The 19,428-nt window shown below is 40.0% G+C and overlaps 1 protein-coding gene across 6 annotated transcripts in view; it reads right to left on the bottom strand.

The window, feature by feature from the left end:
- Positions 1 to 19,428, bottom strand: part of OXR1 (oxidation resistance 1) — a 257,813-nt gene that overhangs the window by 133,867 nt on the left and 104,518 nt on the right. The window contains exon 2 of one of the 6 annotated variants that reach the window (XM_015617465.2): positions 2,755 to 2,920. The exons of the other annotated variants lie outside the window; for them this stretch is intronic. Coding sequence (XP_015472951.1) covers positions 2,755 to 2,813 — 59 coding nt within the window. The 5' untranslated portion in view covers positions 2,814 to 2,920. The remainder of the gene's footprint in view (positions 1 to 2,754; positions 2,921 to 19,428) is intronic. 6 annotated transcript variants of the gene reach the window in all.

The following is a 19,428-nucleotide window of genomic DNA, read 5'->3' as shown; positions in this document are numbered from 1 at the left end:
TGAACAGAGGCACAAAATCCCAAATCCACCTCTCAGCACCCTCTGGTTACTAATCACTGAGGGTTTGCTCATTCAGCTAATCCAGGAGGAATGTGTACCTCCCAGCTGTGTGATATGACATGCCTGTAGGTAGATACACTGACTACCTGTTGAAATTGCACTTTATTTCCCTGTCCTTCCTCTGAATACAACTGCAAGGTTTTCTACTGCATCTTAGAAACCACCTGAAAGATGCTTTTACCTCCTCCTGCCCAGCTGTCACCCTGAGCTCCCCAGCAGCACTTCCCAGGAATGGGTCACTTTGAGCAGTTCCTTACCAGTTCCCTCAAAAAGAAAAGGTCATCAGGTGTTTGGCAGGCCATACATATAGGTAGTCCTGGAACTAGTGAATTACTCAGAAACTCTTCTGTAGAATTTATGAGCATTAGGATTTAATTCCTAGCACCCACTATCACAAAACTATTCCATTTCTAATAAAATCCATCCTTTTTTTTTTTTTTAAATATTACAATGTCAAACTGCATTTTTTCAAAACAGGATGACAAAAAAAAAATATTAAGTACTATTTTCTAAAGAGATGTTGAAAGCATCTAAAACCATCATGGCTGGCAGTCCAGTCTGAAACAAAAAGGGGGAAAAAAAAAAAGAAACATTTTAACCATTTATGGTGGAAACAAGCAACCATAAGAAGCATCTCAGGAGCTGGGAATCTATACAATTAAGTCTTTGCAAATTTCTAAGTAAAAATCCCTTACTGCAACAAATATTTGGATGAAAGCCTAGCTCATTCTTATCTACTGAATACAAAAATCCCTCTCTTTGCCCCTTGTGAATATTTCAGAGATTTTACTACACAGTAAATAAGAGAAAGAAAACCTCTTGTCTGAAAAGTGATGTTTACTTTTCAGAGATGCATTTAGTATTTTTGAATGCTCAGAAGAGCTGGTTTTGAATTTGATTTCTTTGTAGCAAGAAATGTCATTCAAACTGATGTCGACAGCCAGGTTTTATCTGATTTTGAAAAAAAAAAAAACAGACAAATTTCTGTTTTAAACCCAACACTGCAAAAGTCTGACAACTTAAACATAGGAGAAGGCCTAACCCTGATGTCTGCACAGAGAAAACTCCTAAGACATTTATTTTATTCTCCTGTGGACACACTGGTTGTCCCCCCCAGCCAGGACAGAAATCTGCATTTGCACACGGTTGGGGAATTTTTTGGCTGCTTTGGTAATTCAGAGGGATCAAGTAAAAGGCTTGTGGTCTGCAGTTAGGCTCCACTCACCACCTGACACTTCTGAGTGCCTGCAGCATGTGTCAATGCATGGAGGGCTGCTAGAAAATCTTTTGTTTAATGCTCTCAAATATAACCTGGTCATGGCTTTGGCCATCCCCTCCCAACAGGAAGACAGCAGAATTAGACTGGCACAGAAAGAAAGAAGCCTGTGATGATGATGAGTTGGCTCCTCCTGGTGCAAGATGAAACAGACTGTGGGAAAGAATTACCAGCAGGAAATCAGCCCAGGGATCTCTACAGCAATCAGCAATCAGAAAAGGGGAAGCAAATGGTTTTACACCAATGGAAATTGCAGAAGAACCAAAGGAAGGCAAGCAACACGTTCGGAGCAAACACAGCTAAGTACTTCTTCAAACGGTATATATAATTGCATAAGAGAAATCATTGTACAGACCAGGAGTACCCCTTGGTACAGAAAAGAAAGACATGAGACAGGCAGAAAGCATCCATTAGAGGCTATGGAGCATGCAGGTACTTCAGCAAACAAATTCCTTGAGCCAGGGATTGCTGGAAGGTGGAAGTTTTTCACAGGGAAAGAGCCACTCAGTGCATGCTGCATCTTTTGTATTATTACTAATTATTCACTACCAAGTACTGCAGGCAACCGGGTGCAACAAACTTGCAATTCAAATCTGAACTGTCCATTATGAATTGCAGAAGAAAAGAAACCAAACACCACAAAGCAAATCAGAATATAGGACGGCGCTAAATCAGTGTCTCACAGTAAACAAACAAAAACCTGCAGAAAAGCTCTTCAGTCTGGTCCTTAATGTGTTGGTCATGCAGCAGAGTTCAGAAAATGCAAGCAGCACATGAGATCATTTGACAGCACAAAGCAAACACAATGTGATCCTCACATGGGTGGCGATACAAAAGGATTAGGAATGAATTCACAGCTACACAGCCCACAGAGCAATCCAGAGAGGCAGGTATGTATTAACAATGTAACATCAAGCCTAGCTTCAGGGAAGAAAACACTGCAGGCATGAGAGCTATGTGAAAAAAAAAAGAGGCGTTTCAACATCGTATTTTACTGTATTCTCTCAGCATTATGCTGCAAGTAGAGGAAGGATACAAAACACCCATTTTTCCCTTTATAGACATTACCAAAAATTACCATGCAAAGACATGGCAATTGTTAATCACCAGAGTACCAGAAAGCAAACCAAAACCCCCCTCTCTCCACCTTCTAGTCATCCTTATGGAAGTGGCCGCAGCACATGCAGGAAAATTGCCACCATCCCTCACTCTATAACAAGGGATAATGTCAAACCAGAAGTTTTGACCAGCCTTCAGGAAGAAGATGGATAGTAGCTAAATAATTGAAAAAATGGGTTTTTTTTGCTGTGTGGAACAGGCAACCCACACCCTTTTAACAAGATTTATAGACAAAGCCGGACCTTCGTGGGTTTCAAGGGCACATCACAGAATAAAGACTTACAAAAATGAGCACAAACCTTGTGATTATTCCTGGGAGCATGACAGCACTGCTACAGGTAAACCCTTGGAGGATCATTTACAGAAGGCATACAGATTGGTTGCTGCCAGGTTAGATCCATGAACTCCAAGCGAGAGAATCCAGAATCCACTTGTGGTTCAAGTGTGACAAGGCATTCTCACTGCCTGGGAGAGAAGCGTTAGTGAGTCCACGGCCAAAGGAGTCAAAGTGCTCTCCACACCATTCATGGGCCCAGAGATGTACATCCAGGAGGATGAGGCATGGCAGGAGTAGGGAGGGAGGTGCTGATGATGATGATGATGATGATGATGATGATGATGATGATGGAGAGGAAAATGGCAGCAATCATGCTAAATACATAATGCAACTCAAAATAGTCATAGCATATATAATTCATTCTTCTTTTCCTGCCTAAGCCTTTGTAAGGATTAACAGCTCAAGATCATATGGCTTCTCCATGGCTGTATAATATTTTACAGCTGCTTTACATGGTGGAAATAATATGTTCTGCTACTAAGGTTTGTGTTTTGTCAGGGATGAGAATTTCTTGATCTGTTCTTTCAGAATTTTGAGAGGGTGGGTTGCGATGCTGTACTATTTGCTGACAGATATCTTGATTCTGGACGTGTTTTAGAAGAGATGTGTAAAGTAAATTACTGTTTTGAATCTCACTATTTTGTTAATAGCTGCTATACTGTTATTTAAATAACTCCCACTAGTTCCATTTTCACAAAAGCTCTTCCAGTGCATTATGCAAATCTACTTCAGCACAATTTTCATGGGTCTTGAAATTTCCAGCTCTGTCATATTCAGCACAGAGAAATTTTGCATAATAGTTTAAAAGTGATAATTATTTCTATTTCATTCTTATTTGTCTCATGAATGCTGCAGGATTATATCTATTGCAGCTTTATTTATAAGGATGGATTCTAACTGTCCAGACTATTTTAAGGTTCTATCTCTAAGGAAAGTCTTTACTTCACCTGATTAGAAGTTTCTGAAATTGCTTTATTATAGGCTGTGCAACCAGCACCCAGATCCTACTCTCCTGAAAATTACTGTGAGATTGTCACACATCCTGTACTATGGAGCATCACATTCTACACTACCACCTTCTCTCCCACACACTGAATTGAGAGTTTCCAAGGGCCAGTGTATCCAGTGGTCTGGGAGATACATGATATAGTCTTAGACATACAGAATACCTTGCTTACAGTGAAGCCATGCAAACTCACAATATTTTTCTATGTAATTAACTTTGTCATAGTATCAATTATTTTCTGTGCTAGCTGTAAGTAATTTGTACATCAACAAAGCTGTTTTATCCATGGACTTTAATTTAGGCAATTGCATTTACATTTCTGATTCCAACCCTACACTTGACTGTTTTCTGAGTTGTTTACAAGTCATCTCCAATATCCCTGGGCACTTAATGTTCCTGAGATTGCTGTGCTATATGCAATCACAACATGCATACATTTATGTAGTCAAATTTGGAAGCGAAAGGGCATTTTAACTTCTCAAAGAGATGGCAGAGCAGGCTGAAAGTTACAATGCTCTTACAGTTTCACAGATCTTTGTGTTCTAGTTATACCATCTCAACAAATAATCATCAGCACAGAAGGCAACCACAGGTCAGGTTCAAATAACATACTGTGGACATAATTGTCTGTCCTAGTTTAGGACATTGTCATAAGATGTGGAAGCAAATCTAAACATTCTTCTGCCCTCCCCAGTAAATCATACAGCTTGAAACAACTTTAAGACTTCTTTTGAAATATTAAACTAATTTATACATCATTATTATCTCTATTGCATGCGACATAAATGGGATAAGACATTCTGATCTCATCACTGAAAATTCAGAGAGGTATAAGGGCATTTTGTGAAAGGGGAATTGATAACAAACCACCAGTGATTGAGATCCAGTCAGCAACATCTGAGCCCAGGCAGATACAACAGCCTTGAAGCTGCAGTGTCCCGAGGCAAGCGGGGACCTTTTGGTCTGACCTTCCTCCCGCAGCTGGGCGTCCTGCACTGTCTCCTGACAGCCTGTGCCTTGTTTCATGGGGCTGCTTGGCAGCTGGAACGCCAGCCCTGGGGCCAGAGGTGCCTTGGTGAGAGCGTTAAGGCATGCTGCAGAATGTAAAGATCACACTGTGTGAGCTGCCAACAGATCACAGGGCTGAGGAGGTGATTCAGTCCAGGGCAGCAGAAGCACAAATCTCATAAGAAATCACCCAAACTCTCCTCATGCTCCTTTCCAAATGGAAAATGGATCCTTGAGTCACAGGATTTACCCTTGTACTGAGGTTGAAGTGCCCTTTGAGCAAAGTCTCTATGAGGAGCCTGAAACATCTAGAATTTCTCCTTGCCAGGAACATAAACTGATTCTCATAGTGTTCTGCAGGATATAATTATATCAGGTAGATCTCTGTGGAGACACCTAACTTGTCAAAGGCAAGTTAGAGACGAGGCAAAACGAGAAATCTTTCCTCATCATTGCCAAAGCAGAATTGATTTTTTGCCTTCCAAGTTATGCATAACTCAAGTATTTTGAATAATAAGTATCCTTTTAACATTTTAGTGAAATGTGCAGAAAACATTTAGACAATATAAAATGATACATATATATTGGTTGGCTTTTTTGAATATTTGATCTATGCACAACATCCTCCACTGAAAACATGTTAAATTAAGCTTTGATTTCTTGAGGGAGTTTTACCAGGTATTGGCCACACAGGTTTAAAAATTCTAGTCTTGTTCTTTTAGCACTTCTTATTCATAAATCAGGTTAGCCTGTACTAGATGGCAAATAAAGATCTTCAAAGATACAGGAATATTTTATACCTAAGACATAATTATTCTCCTACCCTTCTGTCAGGAGACCCTCCTGCTCTAAGCATTGAGCTCTGATTAACTACAGCCAGCTTTCTCTTTTCACCCAGGGTCTTTAACAGGGCCAAGCAGGTACTGGCATTTCCACCTGAGCTCCCAGAATGGCCTGGAGGGCTGAGTGTGGACGCCAGCCCACGCTCAGTTCATTCAGACACTGCAGCTGCACAGCAGAGACACATCCAGAGCCCTGGCAAGGGCCCACCAGTCACAAATTGAAAATTGGAAGTCTGTTAATGACACTTACTGAGAAAATGTTATCTTGGGCATACATGTTTTCATTTCTTGTCATCCTAAGAAGTAAGCAATGCCCCTTGATAAGCTGACTAATAACAGATTGTACTGAGAGTCTATATACAAAGGAGAAACATACTTCAGAACAGATAGGTTGTGAAATACTGCTTACTTATTTAAAAACAAATAGAAACCCACACAATTATTTTGTTTCTCGATTTTGTGGAAGTAGGAGGAACATTTTCAACAACTTTTTCCTTTGTGTTCACAGGAGTATAAAGGTTGTAAAGCCATTTCTTTGTGTTGTCACCCTCCAGGCACAGCCCACAATGATGATGATACACCCCCTTGGCTGCTGAAGGGACTGTGCACCAGGGGAAGCTGTGCTGCACCAAGCAGCAGGAGCCACAGGAGCTGCAGGAGTCAGAACCAGGACATGAGCATCCCCAAGAGAGACTGAAGTGGCTCAAGCAGGCACAGACCTGTGCTTACGTTGCATGTACAATGATCAAAGAACATCAGTGGCTGCCAGAAGCCACTGAAGATACAGCTAGCCGATTTCCACTAATTTAAAATACCTGTCTTCAATAAAAATGCCATGATTCATTTGGATTTTTCCCATTTACTGCAAATAGGGTACTTCTAGACTACAGAAAATGTTGTCACCACCAGATCTCCTGCTGGGAGGTCATGTCTGTGCACAGTGCCAGGGCTGTGGTCTGCTGGGCGTGGCACAGGTGTCCCTCTTGCCTGAACTGCAAGGAGGCAGGGGGGACATTCCACTTACAGCTGTCACAGGAAAAAATAAATATGTCCTACAGTACTGAAATAATTCAGAGTTATATAAATATGTAAGATTCTTTAGTAGGTGTATATTTTTAAAAATATTCTTTTAAAAAATATTTAAGCACACCTAAAGACATTTTTCAGACTTTCCTGAAAAGTCTTCAGACTTTACCCTGTTTCTATACCACATAGTAATAGTTTAGCATTAAGAAAGGACATTACCTAATAAAGGAAGGTACTCTCATATTTTATAAAGTTAATTTTGTTATCTACAGACTGAAGGCTTCAGTCCTCGTTTTTAATTTGTGTGTTTAATAAACCAAACTTGACATAATGTACTCTGTTATCAAGTTTGTCAGCATATTTTTGCAGAAGCTGAACTTTCTTCTGACAAATGTTTCCAGTCAATTAATTTAAAACAGAGAGCAGCACGATGAAGTGTGCTACTTCCAAGTCTTTAAAAAACCAGTTGTGTATTCCTGAGTCTCTCCCAGCTTCCTGACAGGGGTACTGGTTCCATGGTATCCTTAGGTCCCTGCCAGATGCTGAGGCCACCAGCAAGGTGGTTCAGCTGTCTCCATCCTGGGAAGGAGGTGATCATTAATGCAGCCCATGGCTTACAGAGAGATCCCACCCAACCTTTTTTGACATGTGCAACGTAAATCTCCATCTGTTGATTTTAAAGTCAGTAGTAAAAAGAAAGATCTGACTTGCAGGAGGTTAAGGTACCTGGGATCTTCTCAGCATCCTACATGAAGAACTGTGTTTCTTGAACCAGCTGTGGAGGCAGGTCACAGCTTGCCAAAGACCACTCAGCTCAGCAGAAACATGCACATGCTGAAGTTCAAGAGCAGATAGCTTGCATCTTTCTGCAACTCTGATGATAACTCTGTGGAGTTATCTATCAACCCACTACACCATTAAAACACTTAAATATTAAAACACTGATTATGTTGCAGAGCATTTAGAAGCCTTGTAAAAAATTTCATTAATAAACATGAAGTAGTTGATGCCTGAGAGGCAAGTGTCCAGGATGATACAAGCCTGTTCAGATCCTTGCCTTAAGGCACCGATCTTGGAAAGAAAAACATTTTAGTGCAGCAGCAAAGAAAAATGATCCCTCTTAGCTTTTCCCTTACTTTTTTTCAGGACACATCTTGCCTCTGTGTTCCTGTGCTTCAATGAACAACCTTGGGTCAGCAGTGTTTGAGCTGCTGTCTCCTCAGTAACAGCACTCTCTGCCAGGAGCATGGGCAGGATTTTTGGAAGCACCATGCCTGGGCCTGCATGCTGCAATAAGCACAAGTGTTTTATTCTTTCCTTCCCAGAGATTTGCAGAGGAGCTGCTCGACATTCAGGAACAGCTATCGCCATGGTCCTGGTGGATGGAGCAGGAAGGAGCAAGCTCCTAGCGAGAAGTTGAGAGGTGAAACCCAGCAAGGCAGTTCTCACAACCCCTGCAGAGCCATTGCAACAGGTTAAAATGGGATGAGCAAGCTTTAGCCATAGACTGGGAATCTTCCTAACCTTTCAGCTGCTGATGAAGCAGGAGACATTGGGATGATGTAAAGAAGAAGAGGAAGGAAGGGGAAGACAAGGAGCACTCCCAGGCAGCCACCTTTGCTTCTGGAGCGGCAGCAGCAGCTGCTGCCCAGGCTGCAGCCCGTGTACGCTGGGAACGGCCTCACCACCACTGATGCCTTTTCCCTTTGCAGGCGGCACTCACAGGCAGCACATCCTGAGATTCAAGAAGACAGTCTAAAGCCAAAATTCAGTTTCATGCTGAAGTGAAGACATGTCCTCTCCAGCAGTCATGGATGACCTTTCCCTTGAACCACCATTTAGATTTATGCCTGTGACAAGCAACAATCTTTTCCTATTCTTTTTCTGCTCACAATGATACAAAATAAAGTTGGACAAGCATAGAAACAAGAGATTGCATAACACAACTGCCCTGCAGTGCTTTTTATTTTAATTTTTAAATCAATAAGTCCAGAGAGCAGAATAAGCACTGCAGCTACACTCACTGCCAGACACTGTCAATCTATAGGTACAGTAAATGGCATTAATGAAAGGAGAATCCAATCAAAAAGCACTATACTGAGGTTTGTTAAAGCACAGTGAAGCTTTTTTGCTCCCTAGTCCAGAACAAAGAGCACCTCAAGGCTGGTGCCTGGCTGACATTGCCAGGTTAAGATCCCCATGATCAAACATAAGCCTCAATGGATAGATGAACAGAAAAATATAGGAGATGAGAAGTTAGTGTCTGACAGGGTGAAACAAAGAACCCAAGGAGAGATTTAAACAGTTTCAAAGGATCAAAACCAGAGCCCAGATGACAAATGAGCATGTTAAATGAGGCAAGTGAGTTTGGAAACATTTGTGTATTTAGCTTCCTAACTAGAGCTGAGCTCTAAGGCAGAAGTGTTAAACAACAACCTGATCAGAATTTGTAAGGAAACAGAATACAAGCTAAAACATGGAAGCTGCATTTAGATGCATGCAGTAAAACTGTCAAGATTTCAGAAGTCCTGTTAGATAAATCAGATGCTTTTTGTCTAAATGCTAAATGAGAATCAGTAAATTACATTTCCTTTTCAGGAAGTATTGGCAGTATTTCAAGATGTATTTAACTAATCTCACAGTGTGTGATTTTTTTCTTGGTTAATCTTCTATGAAAAAGAGCTATTAGGAAATCAAAATATTATGGCTAAGCCCTTCTAATTGCTCTTAGGCATAGAAAGGTAAAACCTCCTTCACCTCACATGTGAAAAATGTGAGAAATAGGAAGAATTTAGGAATATAAAACAACAGAAAATAAAAATAAGATATTGGAATCTATTCCCCTCATGTTGTTCAATAGCCCTCTGTAGATAGATAGGTAAGTAGGTAGGTAGGTAGGTAGGTAGATAGATAGATAGATAGATAGATAGATAGATAGATAGATAGATAGACAGACAGACAGACAGATAGATAGACTAACTTAGTTCAGATGCCAGTAAATTTGGGGATAACTCCTTAGCACATTAATGACTGAAGACAACTATTAAAACCTGTGTAAATCTTTACACAAAACTCAAAGGAATAGAAAAGGGAAAAGGCAGTAGAATTGCTCACTGTCCTGCCCCTCCAGACTGGATGGAGGCACTGTTTGGTACCTGCCTCACTGAGCATGTCCTGCTCCTTGCTGCTGGATGGATGGGTGGCTCTGCTCCAGCTGCACGCACCAGGCACGATCCTCTCCTTGAAACCCTGCGAGCACAAATACTCAAGCCACCTGCTTCAGCACAGACCTCCAGTGTTTAATGAAGTCAAGACTTCCACTTTAAGAATAGTTTAGGCACAAAACCCCCAACTTTCCAACAAAGTCAAAATCCAGAAATAGACAAGCTTTGGATTGGGAAACACTCATGCTTCCAAAATTTTGTCTAAAATACTAATTCCCTCTAGAAAATGCATGGTTTTGGTAAAATAACTCCAGAATTAACAGCCTCAGTTTGGCTGTAAGATTAATCCCAGATTTGTATTTTTATAGAAATATTTTAAAGCAACCACAAAGATTCATCTGGAGATACCTAAAATCAGACAGAAATGCAGTCCAATGTCTTTCTTAGTAGTGATCATTACAATGACCTCCTGCTGATCCAGTCCTACAGCTTCTCCAAGATAATTGGGTGCCCAGAAGATATACATTTAGAACATTGTTATATTCATAATTTATGTGAAGAAAATACAGGGTCCCTTGACCTTCCATTACATTGATTCTGCAGTATATACTGCAGGGCAAAAAAAGGTTTGGAATTCAGTAAATTACATTAAAGTACATATGTTCTGAGAATATAAAGTTTTTAATGTTAATATGTTGGAAATGAGTCATTTCCTTCTATAAAATGACATGTAACAAACAAGTGGAGAAAGGGTAGACACAGTATGTTATGTATGAGTACTGACATCGTCATCTGTGCTGCAGCTACTGCATTTCATCTTTACAGAATGCTGAGAAATCAAGAAGTTATATAACTTGGTGAAAAGCTGATAGGGCCAGTGACATTTTAAATCTCACTCTGTGAAAATCAATTGCAAGATGTGAAAAGGAAAAAAACCTCTTCAGGAACCAAAATCTCCATCCCATAATATACCCATATAAATGTACACTTAAAAATAAAAAAGAGCAATGAAACTTTGAAGAAAAAGGAAGTGTGGGAGGAAAGTGGAAGGACAGGCAGAACAGAGAAGGAACAGAATAATCACAGATCTTTTCAAGATACAGTTATTAGGAAGCAAAAAGATAATTTATTTTGATGGCACCCTTTTGATTCTGCTTATGTTAAATAGTAAATAGGTAACATCATACCAATTTACAACATGGAGCTTAATTGGAATTAGCCAAACAATCCTTGCATACATAAAAATAAACATATGCTTTTTGAACCTGGAAACACATCACAGTTCTACTTAGATCAGTCTTTACTTTTCTAAGGGAAAATGGCCCCAACAAAAAGATTTAAAACTATCTGTGATTGGAAGCAGATTAGGAAAAGTCAACAGACCTAATTTATTTTCCAGTTTTCTCAGCAAGTAAAAACGAAAGAGACAATGATACTGACTCAGGATATATAAAAGTATCTCTGCAATCCACAAAAATTGATTTTTTAATATTCACAATTATCACTCTCACTTTTTATCCACTCAAACATGGGTCACAACGAAATAAAAAGATCTGGTAATTCTCATTTTATTCATATACAAGCAAAGTGAGCTTTAAGAAGAAGCTTCTTTTGCTTTCTTTTCTGTAAAAGTGGTGTAAAGGATGAAAAGGAGACCATTCAAAATACTCCCAAAGCACGTGAAAAGAGAATTCACTGAATGAGTGACGAATTAGAATCATGTTCCTGCTCATCCAGAAAGCAGCTGCTGAAGATGACCAAGGACTGCACATTTTTAGGCACAGAACTACATCTGGGTCTAGTCCTGGGAGCAAAGGTGAGAGCTGCACAAGCACATGGAGACAAAAGGCACCACAGCCCATGCTCAGCAAAGGAAAACCTTGCACTGAGAATGCCAAGAGTTAAAACTCTTGCTTGATCATCAGTATCAGCAAATTACAAGCATTTTGATGAGCTGATCTGTTATAAAATCAAGGCTGACTTGAGCACAGCAAGCTGCCAAAACACAAACCTGCCCTACCTGTACAATGCTTCCACAGGAAACAAAGAGCAGTTTATTTTACCAATAAGCTTTGTGTGATAAGGACAGCTGCCACCTGAACCTGGCATCTGCTAAACTTGCTTTCACAATAACACTTTTTCCTCCCAGAATTATATTTAGTATCTTTTAGAGACATAAACATAAGGAAACGTTCACTGCATTTTGTTCAGCTGTTTCAGGTTCTCCCCCACCTCAAACAGCAGCAGCAGAATTTTAATGACTGGAAAAATGCAGCAGGGCTGTAAGAGAATATTGTACTGCAGCAAATCACTGCTTCTGTAGGTTTCCATCGCTGTAACTCTGATCTCCTCAATCTGCTACAGCACCGGTACATATTTCTGTAAAATGCAGCTCCTAGCAGGGATTAATTAGGGAAAACAAAAGGGCCTGAGAACTTCTTTACCAAGTTCTATAGTTACAGTACCTAGGAAAAAGCCTAACCAAAAGCCCAAAAGCAGAATTCTTGAATAGTTTGAATTCTTGAATGCCATCTCATATGATTTATTTCTTTACTTCCTTCTTTTTACCCCAAATGCCTTTGCATTTTAAAGTACCCATAAGATCACCGTACCTTTCTGCCAAACTGCCTTCCATGAAGCAGTTAAATGTATAATTGAGATCCTCAAGTCATTACAAAGCAAATTCAGTCTCTTTTGGAATGATTGCAGGGAATGAGATGACACAAATCAATTTTATGCCAAGACACATTTTTGAATGCATACATTCAATATGTATCACACAACCCCTCCTAAGCCTGAGGGGCTGCTTCTTCTGCAAAAAACACTTCCAAGGTTTTCAGGGAAGGCTTTTTCAAAGCTTTAAGATGAAGTTCTCAACTGTACTATGAATGAGCTCATCAGTCAAATATTAAGATTTTAAACTTTTTATTGGTGGTAGGTATTTGAGGCTAGATTTGTAGCCCAAAGAACATTTGCCTTTCTCCTCTCATTTTGTTCACTAATCATTAGAGGAGCTAGATTGAATGTTCTTTGGACTCATTCCCCCATTTGCATGGTAAGGCTTCTGAAAAGAGACTGTCAGGGAGCACTTAATCCCTACCCTCTTACAGTTGACATTGTTTATTCATCAGTGCTTCAGTTCACCACTCACACAGATTATTTAGTCACTCATCACTACTCAGAAAGTCATTGATAAAATTGTATTTCACTGGGGGTGACAAAGCTAAAATTTCAAGTTGCTGCTTCCAGGTTTTGTCTGAAACTCCAAAATTGCAAAAACAATATTCCTACGTTTTACTGCCTTTTTCACTTCATCCCGATACTAAATGTCTAAAAAGTTTCCACACAAAGACAATATTAATTCACTGTAGATTTTTACATCTCCGTACCTTCACACCCATACAGATTGCCCATGATTCAGGATGTGTAGGCTCAGCAGGCAGTAAGTGCTGTCTTTCATCTGGATAACCCAGTAAAACCACAGCGAGTCTGCTGCTTCCCATGCTTTGCTCTCTTCTGATTCCTCCTAATGCTTCCATCAAGCAAAAAACACTGCTCTGAAGATCCCACCCATCCTAACCTCCTAGTTTTTTTCTAATAATTCTCCATTCATATCGCTCCATTACCTCTATGACTTCAGGATTAAAGGAACACATAAGAAAAATGCAGATAAGAAAATTCATAGAAGTGAGCTAAGCCACTTCAATAACTATTTTCACATGGAGTCCTCTCTACAGGAGATTTTTTAATTTTTCCTTTTTTTTAGGGAGAAAAAATGTGTGCAGAAATAATATAAGCAATCAGATTTTGGAGAACTTCCAAGAGCAGAAATGTCAGGAAACTACTGCAGATGCAATAACCTGCGCATTTCAATCAGGAATACAAATAATAGCTCAAAATCTATTTAAACTAATTGTTCACAACACTGATATAAAATCAGTTCCTTTTTGTTTCTTAGGCCTTTATTTGAGCAGCAGTTTGAAATGCTCACCCCCTGACAGAGGCCTTCACTTGGCAAGGCAGGGCTCTACCACACAAAAAGTGTGGCCAAAAGACACAGGTTATCCCTGCCTCAAGTCCTCTCCCTCTTGCTCTATCAAGCTGCTTTCCCACTCTGAAGGCCCATTCTGAGTTTTCCATGCCTTCTGCAGCCTCTTTACCTCTCCTCTCCTGGAAGCACCTTTGTCAGGATGCTGCCAGCAGTCATTCTTGCTTCAGAAACGGTGAGCGCTTTCAGATACCATGTACCGAAAAGAAAACCTGTTTTTAAATATTTCTAATCTCAGCAAAACAAGACCTGCATTAAGAAATGACTGCAGCATTCAAAAATCATTTCTCCATGGAGCTCCTCTAATACCAGGAATGCTTGGCTGAAGTAACTCATTTTCCAAGTGGCTTTCTCAGCAACCCCTTGCCATGACACTGACGTCAGCCTTTCCCAGGTCAGGGCCTCTCTGTCAAAACGAGAGTTTATCTCTTGCCACTCTAGAGTAGTTGGTGCTTTCACAACTGCTTCACTCAGGAGACTGCCCAATCAGTGCCATGAGTTAAAATGCAATTCACATCTGAAATTAATAAAAGAGAAGGTTGAACTTTTCCTTCTCCAGGTGCAAGTCTCTATTACCTTTATCCTTTGACTTGAGACTGCCAAAGAGGCCACGTTATCACTGATGAAGCCAACTCCCTTCATCAAAACTGTTAGGTTCACCAAGGAACCACATCAAGTATTTGGGTTTTTTGCCTCTAGATACTCTGTAGAGAAGGAAAGATTCTGCTTTTCCCTACCTCTCATCTCATTTCCTGTCCCTCCTACCAAATATACCAGGGACAGACTGAAATGAAAACCCTTGGAGGCAGTTACCTTCCCTCATCACAAGCCATCTCACTTCTACTTCAGTGACTCATCCAGGGCAATCACATAAATAGGAATTCTCCAGGTTTTCTGCAAGTCACATTTTATTTTTCATGCTCTTCCTTTTCACCAGCAGTTGTTGAGTGCACTAGCTAGTTCTTAGAGCCATCCTGACACATGAGATGTGAGAATATAGCAAACCATAAAATTTTATCAGGGATAACAGGCTTGTGAAACTGCAGTTTTAAAGAAACTTTGCAGACGGTTTCTGCTTAATAAACCCCATGAATCACACTGTGCAGTTTTGGAGAACAAAAGGGTTTTAACAAAAGGGAAATTGGGGAAGTGCAATATGTCTCTCTTTCTGATTGTAGGAAGAAGCACCCAAGGTCATCTCTGAAAGGAGGAACACATCCCTAATTTCCCAGAAGAAAACCAGTTTAAGATATAAAAAACTTCTTGCATTGACATTAACTACAAATATGGCAGGGAAGCAAAGCAACACCAGGGTTGTTAGCAAGCATCTCTGAAGTTCACAAAGCAGGTGGCTAAAAGTAACAATTGGAAGCAGATAGACAATTTATTCCCATTTAGCTGTCATATACAGGAAGAGTGAATATAAAAGAACTAACTTAGTTATTTTCCCCATAAGATGGTGTATCACTGCCAACACATAAACCTGTTACATTTAACATCATGTAAGAGTGAACCATCCTCGTGAAAAGAGTCTTTTAAAACAAAGCTTCATTAAAAAATAAAAAAAGGCATTTAGGTTTCTATTTGATTTCTGGATCCTGTAATAAAATTAATGTTCCAAAAGCCATAACAGTAACATATATGTTACTGTTACATAACATACTGTAAAATCGTAACAGCGATCATTTTAATCATTTTGGCCTCTTAGGTGCATCTGGAAATAAAGGTTTCAGTTGGGAATATGCTGACTCCTAGTCTAAATTTTTGTTCTAGAAATGGAATCTAAGGGACATATATTGTATTTCAGCACTTTTAAAAGGTTGAATGCAAATTTAGGAACTGATATCAGCAATGACCTTAGTTTTCACCATTTGCCTTTACAGAAACAGCACTAATCATTAAGATCACCTTCAAAACAAACCAAATCACATTATGTAGCCCATGCTGTTAACATCTATGCTATTGAAAAAGATTACTAATGCAGTTTTGTTTTTATGCAATGGTGTCTTTCTTCCTGTCTTTTCAAGGAGAAAACTTGGACAGTTGACACAGGCCCTGTCCATTGTTCCTCCTCACTTCCACCTTGTAAACTGTCAGATCAAATTTCTTCATATTGAAATTTATGAAACAGAAGCATATCATTAGAAAGGATCATTTCCTAAAATAAATGGTTAGCTAACATCCTTCTCTGTATTACATAAAGGACTTGAAAAGGTACCCAAAAAAGAACTAGCTATTAAAAAAATATAAAAAAGAAGAAAATATTAGACCACGCATACTGCAACATTTTCAGTTTGGTATTTTCTAAGAAGTTCTATGTACAGTACTGGTTGTACACCCAACCTTACATTGCATCTATCCTCTCTAGCAGAAAGGCTCCACTGCAATTTCTCTTGTTCCTTCCTAACACAAAAGGTACAGAGAGGTATGAGCACTAAGGTACATGCCCATAAATGAGAACATACAGTTGGTCAGAAATTAATGTCTAGAAATGTGGAGCAGAAGAATGTTCATTCTCTATAAAATCTACTGATGAGTGCAGATACACCAGAAAACTGAGATGGCAATGACATCTCTCCAGCAATTTAGGCAGTGCCTAAACTCAGCTTCCCACTTGGGAACTTACTGCATCACTGGTCAGAATCCTCACAACTGAAAAGCTACAGGTTTACTTCTCCATGCTTGGCCCTAATCCTCCACATCTCCAGCAAGTGTGTGGAACACCTTTCTTTGAAACAGGCAGAGAATCCACTGTGCTCCATTTCAGATCTTCCAGCTTCAAGAACTTGTGTGCAAGGAAACTAGATAGCATTTTAAAGGCTAAGAAGCACAAATAAGTGAAAAAGAAAAAAAAACAACTATGTACTGTGATATTCATGGCATGGATGCTACAGTTAATTTTGTCTTAGCAACAGTTTTAGCATCAACCTTTCAGGAAAATGAGTGTTCATGTGTACCTACACTGGTTTGGAAAGCAAAGCTTTATCAAGTGTATTGGCTCAGTTGGTATTTTCCAAATTCAGTAGATAAAAAGTGAAATACTGTATTTCTTTCTCATTATTTTCATTGACATGTTTCCTGTGCATTCAGGAGGAATATTTAGATTCAGACCACTGAAAAAGTACAACTTGTCTCCCTGTTCTGTTCTCTGCAGCACAAATCTTTCTCTTCAGCAGTTTTTTCTGCTTTGAAAGGCAATGCAATCAGATGCTAAGTGGTAGAATGGAATTACTATTTCAGGCCATGAATTGCACTATCCCCATTTAGAGGAACATCCTGTGTTCAAAAGCACTGAACAGCCAGAAACACCTATTGAAATCAATGCTAGTTAGTGCTCAGAACCAAAGCTAAGTATTTTTTTTTTTATTTTATTTTTTTTGCTTTGAATGAAGAGTAATTTCAGCATCCAAAATGTTAATTCAGTATTAACTTCAAAACTCATGGATTTGAATTTGGTTTTGTTCACAGAGTAAACGCCTTTGCCTCCATCTTCACCAGACAGTTGCTAACACCTCCACCTGTGAGTGGAAAATCAATAATGAACTGAAAATCAGTAACAAGCCAGTCAGAACACAGGAGGGCTACTGTGCCAAACCTCCCTTCTCTTCACATCTATAACATCTTCCACTGCTGTTCATCTTCCATGATCATATTCACCATCAAATACAAGCAGAAAAAACTAAAGACAAAACAGAAGCCACGAGCCACACATGGTGTAGGCAGCTAACTGGGACGCAGAGCAGCTCTGGAAAGTGACACCCACACTTACAAAGCCCACTGTCCTTTCTCTGACTGAAGCCTAATGGCTGATATGACCAATCTGGGGCTTTGCCATCAATCTATGGCATTAAATAAGGATCCATTGACATGGAATGTGTGGTCTGTCTAATTAAGACAAATTGAACTGTGAGTCCAGGATGCAGAGATGGAGGCTGGCAGTGTGGTACACGGACACACAGGGCCTGAGCTTTCTTTGGAAGACCATATCCATCCTCACTCCCCATCAAGCCATACTTGAAACAAAGCTGGGTTGTGACAGGTCTTTTTCATAGTAAATCACTGGCACTGAGAAGCTCCCACCATCTCTGCACAGCCATTTTCACGTTTGTATTTCCTGCCACTGCTCTTTAACCTTCTCTCTTCTCATGTTCATAGCTTCATATCTGACCCATAGCTTCCCAAAACACCACCAGCTCCTTAGAGTGTCCTCTAAAGCTTGACATGCCACAGCTGGATGATATCATGGTATACCCAGGCCTTGAGCCTGTCCACTCAATGCACACAGAGAGGAAGCACCTACAGTGTAATTCAAGCTGATCCCTTCACCAGAAATGGATTTCATTCCCAGTGCTCACTGCTTCACCTCAACTCCCCACTTTGTCATTTGGTATCTGTGTACACCAGAGGAGCTGTTATCTGCAGCCCCACCTCCAGCTCTGCAGAACACCCATCTCAAAAAGAGCCATCAGCCAAAAGGAGAACATGCATGACAGTATGGAGGAGAATTCAGGTACCATGAAATCTCTGCAGTTTCCATCACTGCTCCTAAGGAAAGGGAGGAGTGATACCCTGCTAACACTGCATCCTCAAAAGCTCTGGGAAGAAAGTAAATACCATGCAGCTCCTCCGGCCAATAGATCTGGCCTTTCATTCCTTTGAATAGACAGGGATACCACAGAAGTATTCCTTCTACCTATGATGGTGGACATAGATCTGTTATTTATAAATAGTTTTTCTCTTTGCATGTTCAGTACATGTGCATCCTCCTTCAGGACAGGTATCCTAGATTAACAAAGCTTGACTGGCAGTGGTTAAGGTCTAAGCATACATTGTGACATACCTCTGCTGATACATTTTGTAAACCCTTAGGGAAAAGGAAAAATGCAAGAATGAAAAAAAAATTCACTATTTTTAATATTGACATTTTATTCCTTTTTTATAAATATGATAGTAAAATAATTAGTCCTAAGCTACAGCAGTGATCTCCCATCTTAAATAAGCTCCTTAAGAAACCCTGTTGTTTGCAGCAACAAAGAAAGAAGCAAGGAAAACCCAGAAACTAACCTCCTTATGTGGCAAAAAGAAGAGCAGGAGTGTGCTTGTGAACTAGCTAGGGACTCCTTTGGTGCAGGTAAAGGGTGACACCGTGAAGACCAGTGACCCTCAGTTCAGGACACGATCTATTTTGACACAACCCACATTAGGGCCAAATTCTTGTACCAGTGTAAAAAGAAGCAGAACCATTTTCCTGATGCAACACTGCACTCATGAGGCTGGAACTGAGGCTTGCATTTCTCTAGGCACACAGCAGCAGGTGCCAGTAGAGCTTGTGGCACATTTTCCCTGCTCTCATGACCTGCTGTGATCAAGGCAGGACTCTACAGCCAGACAGAAATGTTCATTGCAACCTCACTACTCCCTTCTGCCAGGAGTATGAGACTGATACTGAACTGCAGGCAAATTCATGGACTTTAAGATTTTAAGCCATATTAAAGCCCTGGTTAGCATCCCTTTATTTATTCACCATATTGCTTGGAGAGGA

Source organism: Parus major, chromosome 2, assembly GCF_001522545.3.
Source record: "Parus major isolate Abel chromosome 2, Parus_major1.1, whole genome shotgun sequence".
In the NCBI taxonomy this organism is placed as follows: Eukaryota; Metazoa; Chordata; class Aves; order Passeriformes; family Paridae; genus Parus; species Parus major.
Note: the sequence above shows the minus strand (reverse complement) of the source record. Positions and strands in the feature narration are given on the sequence as shown.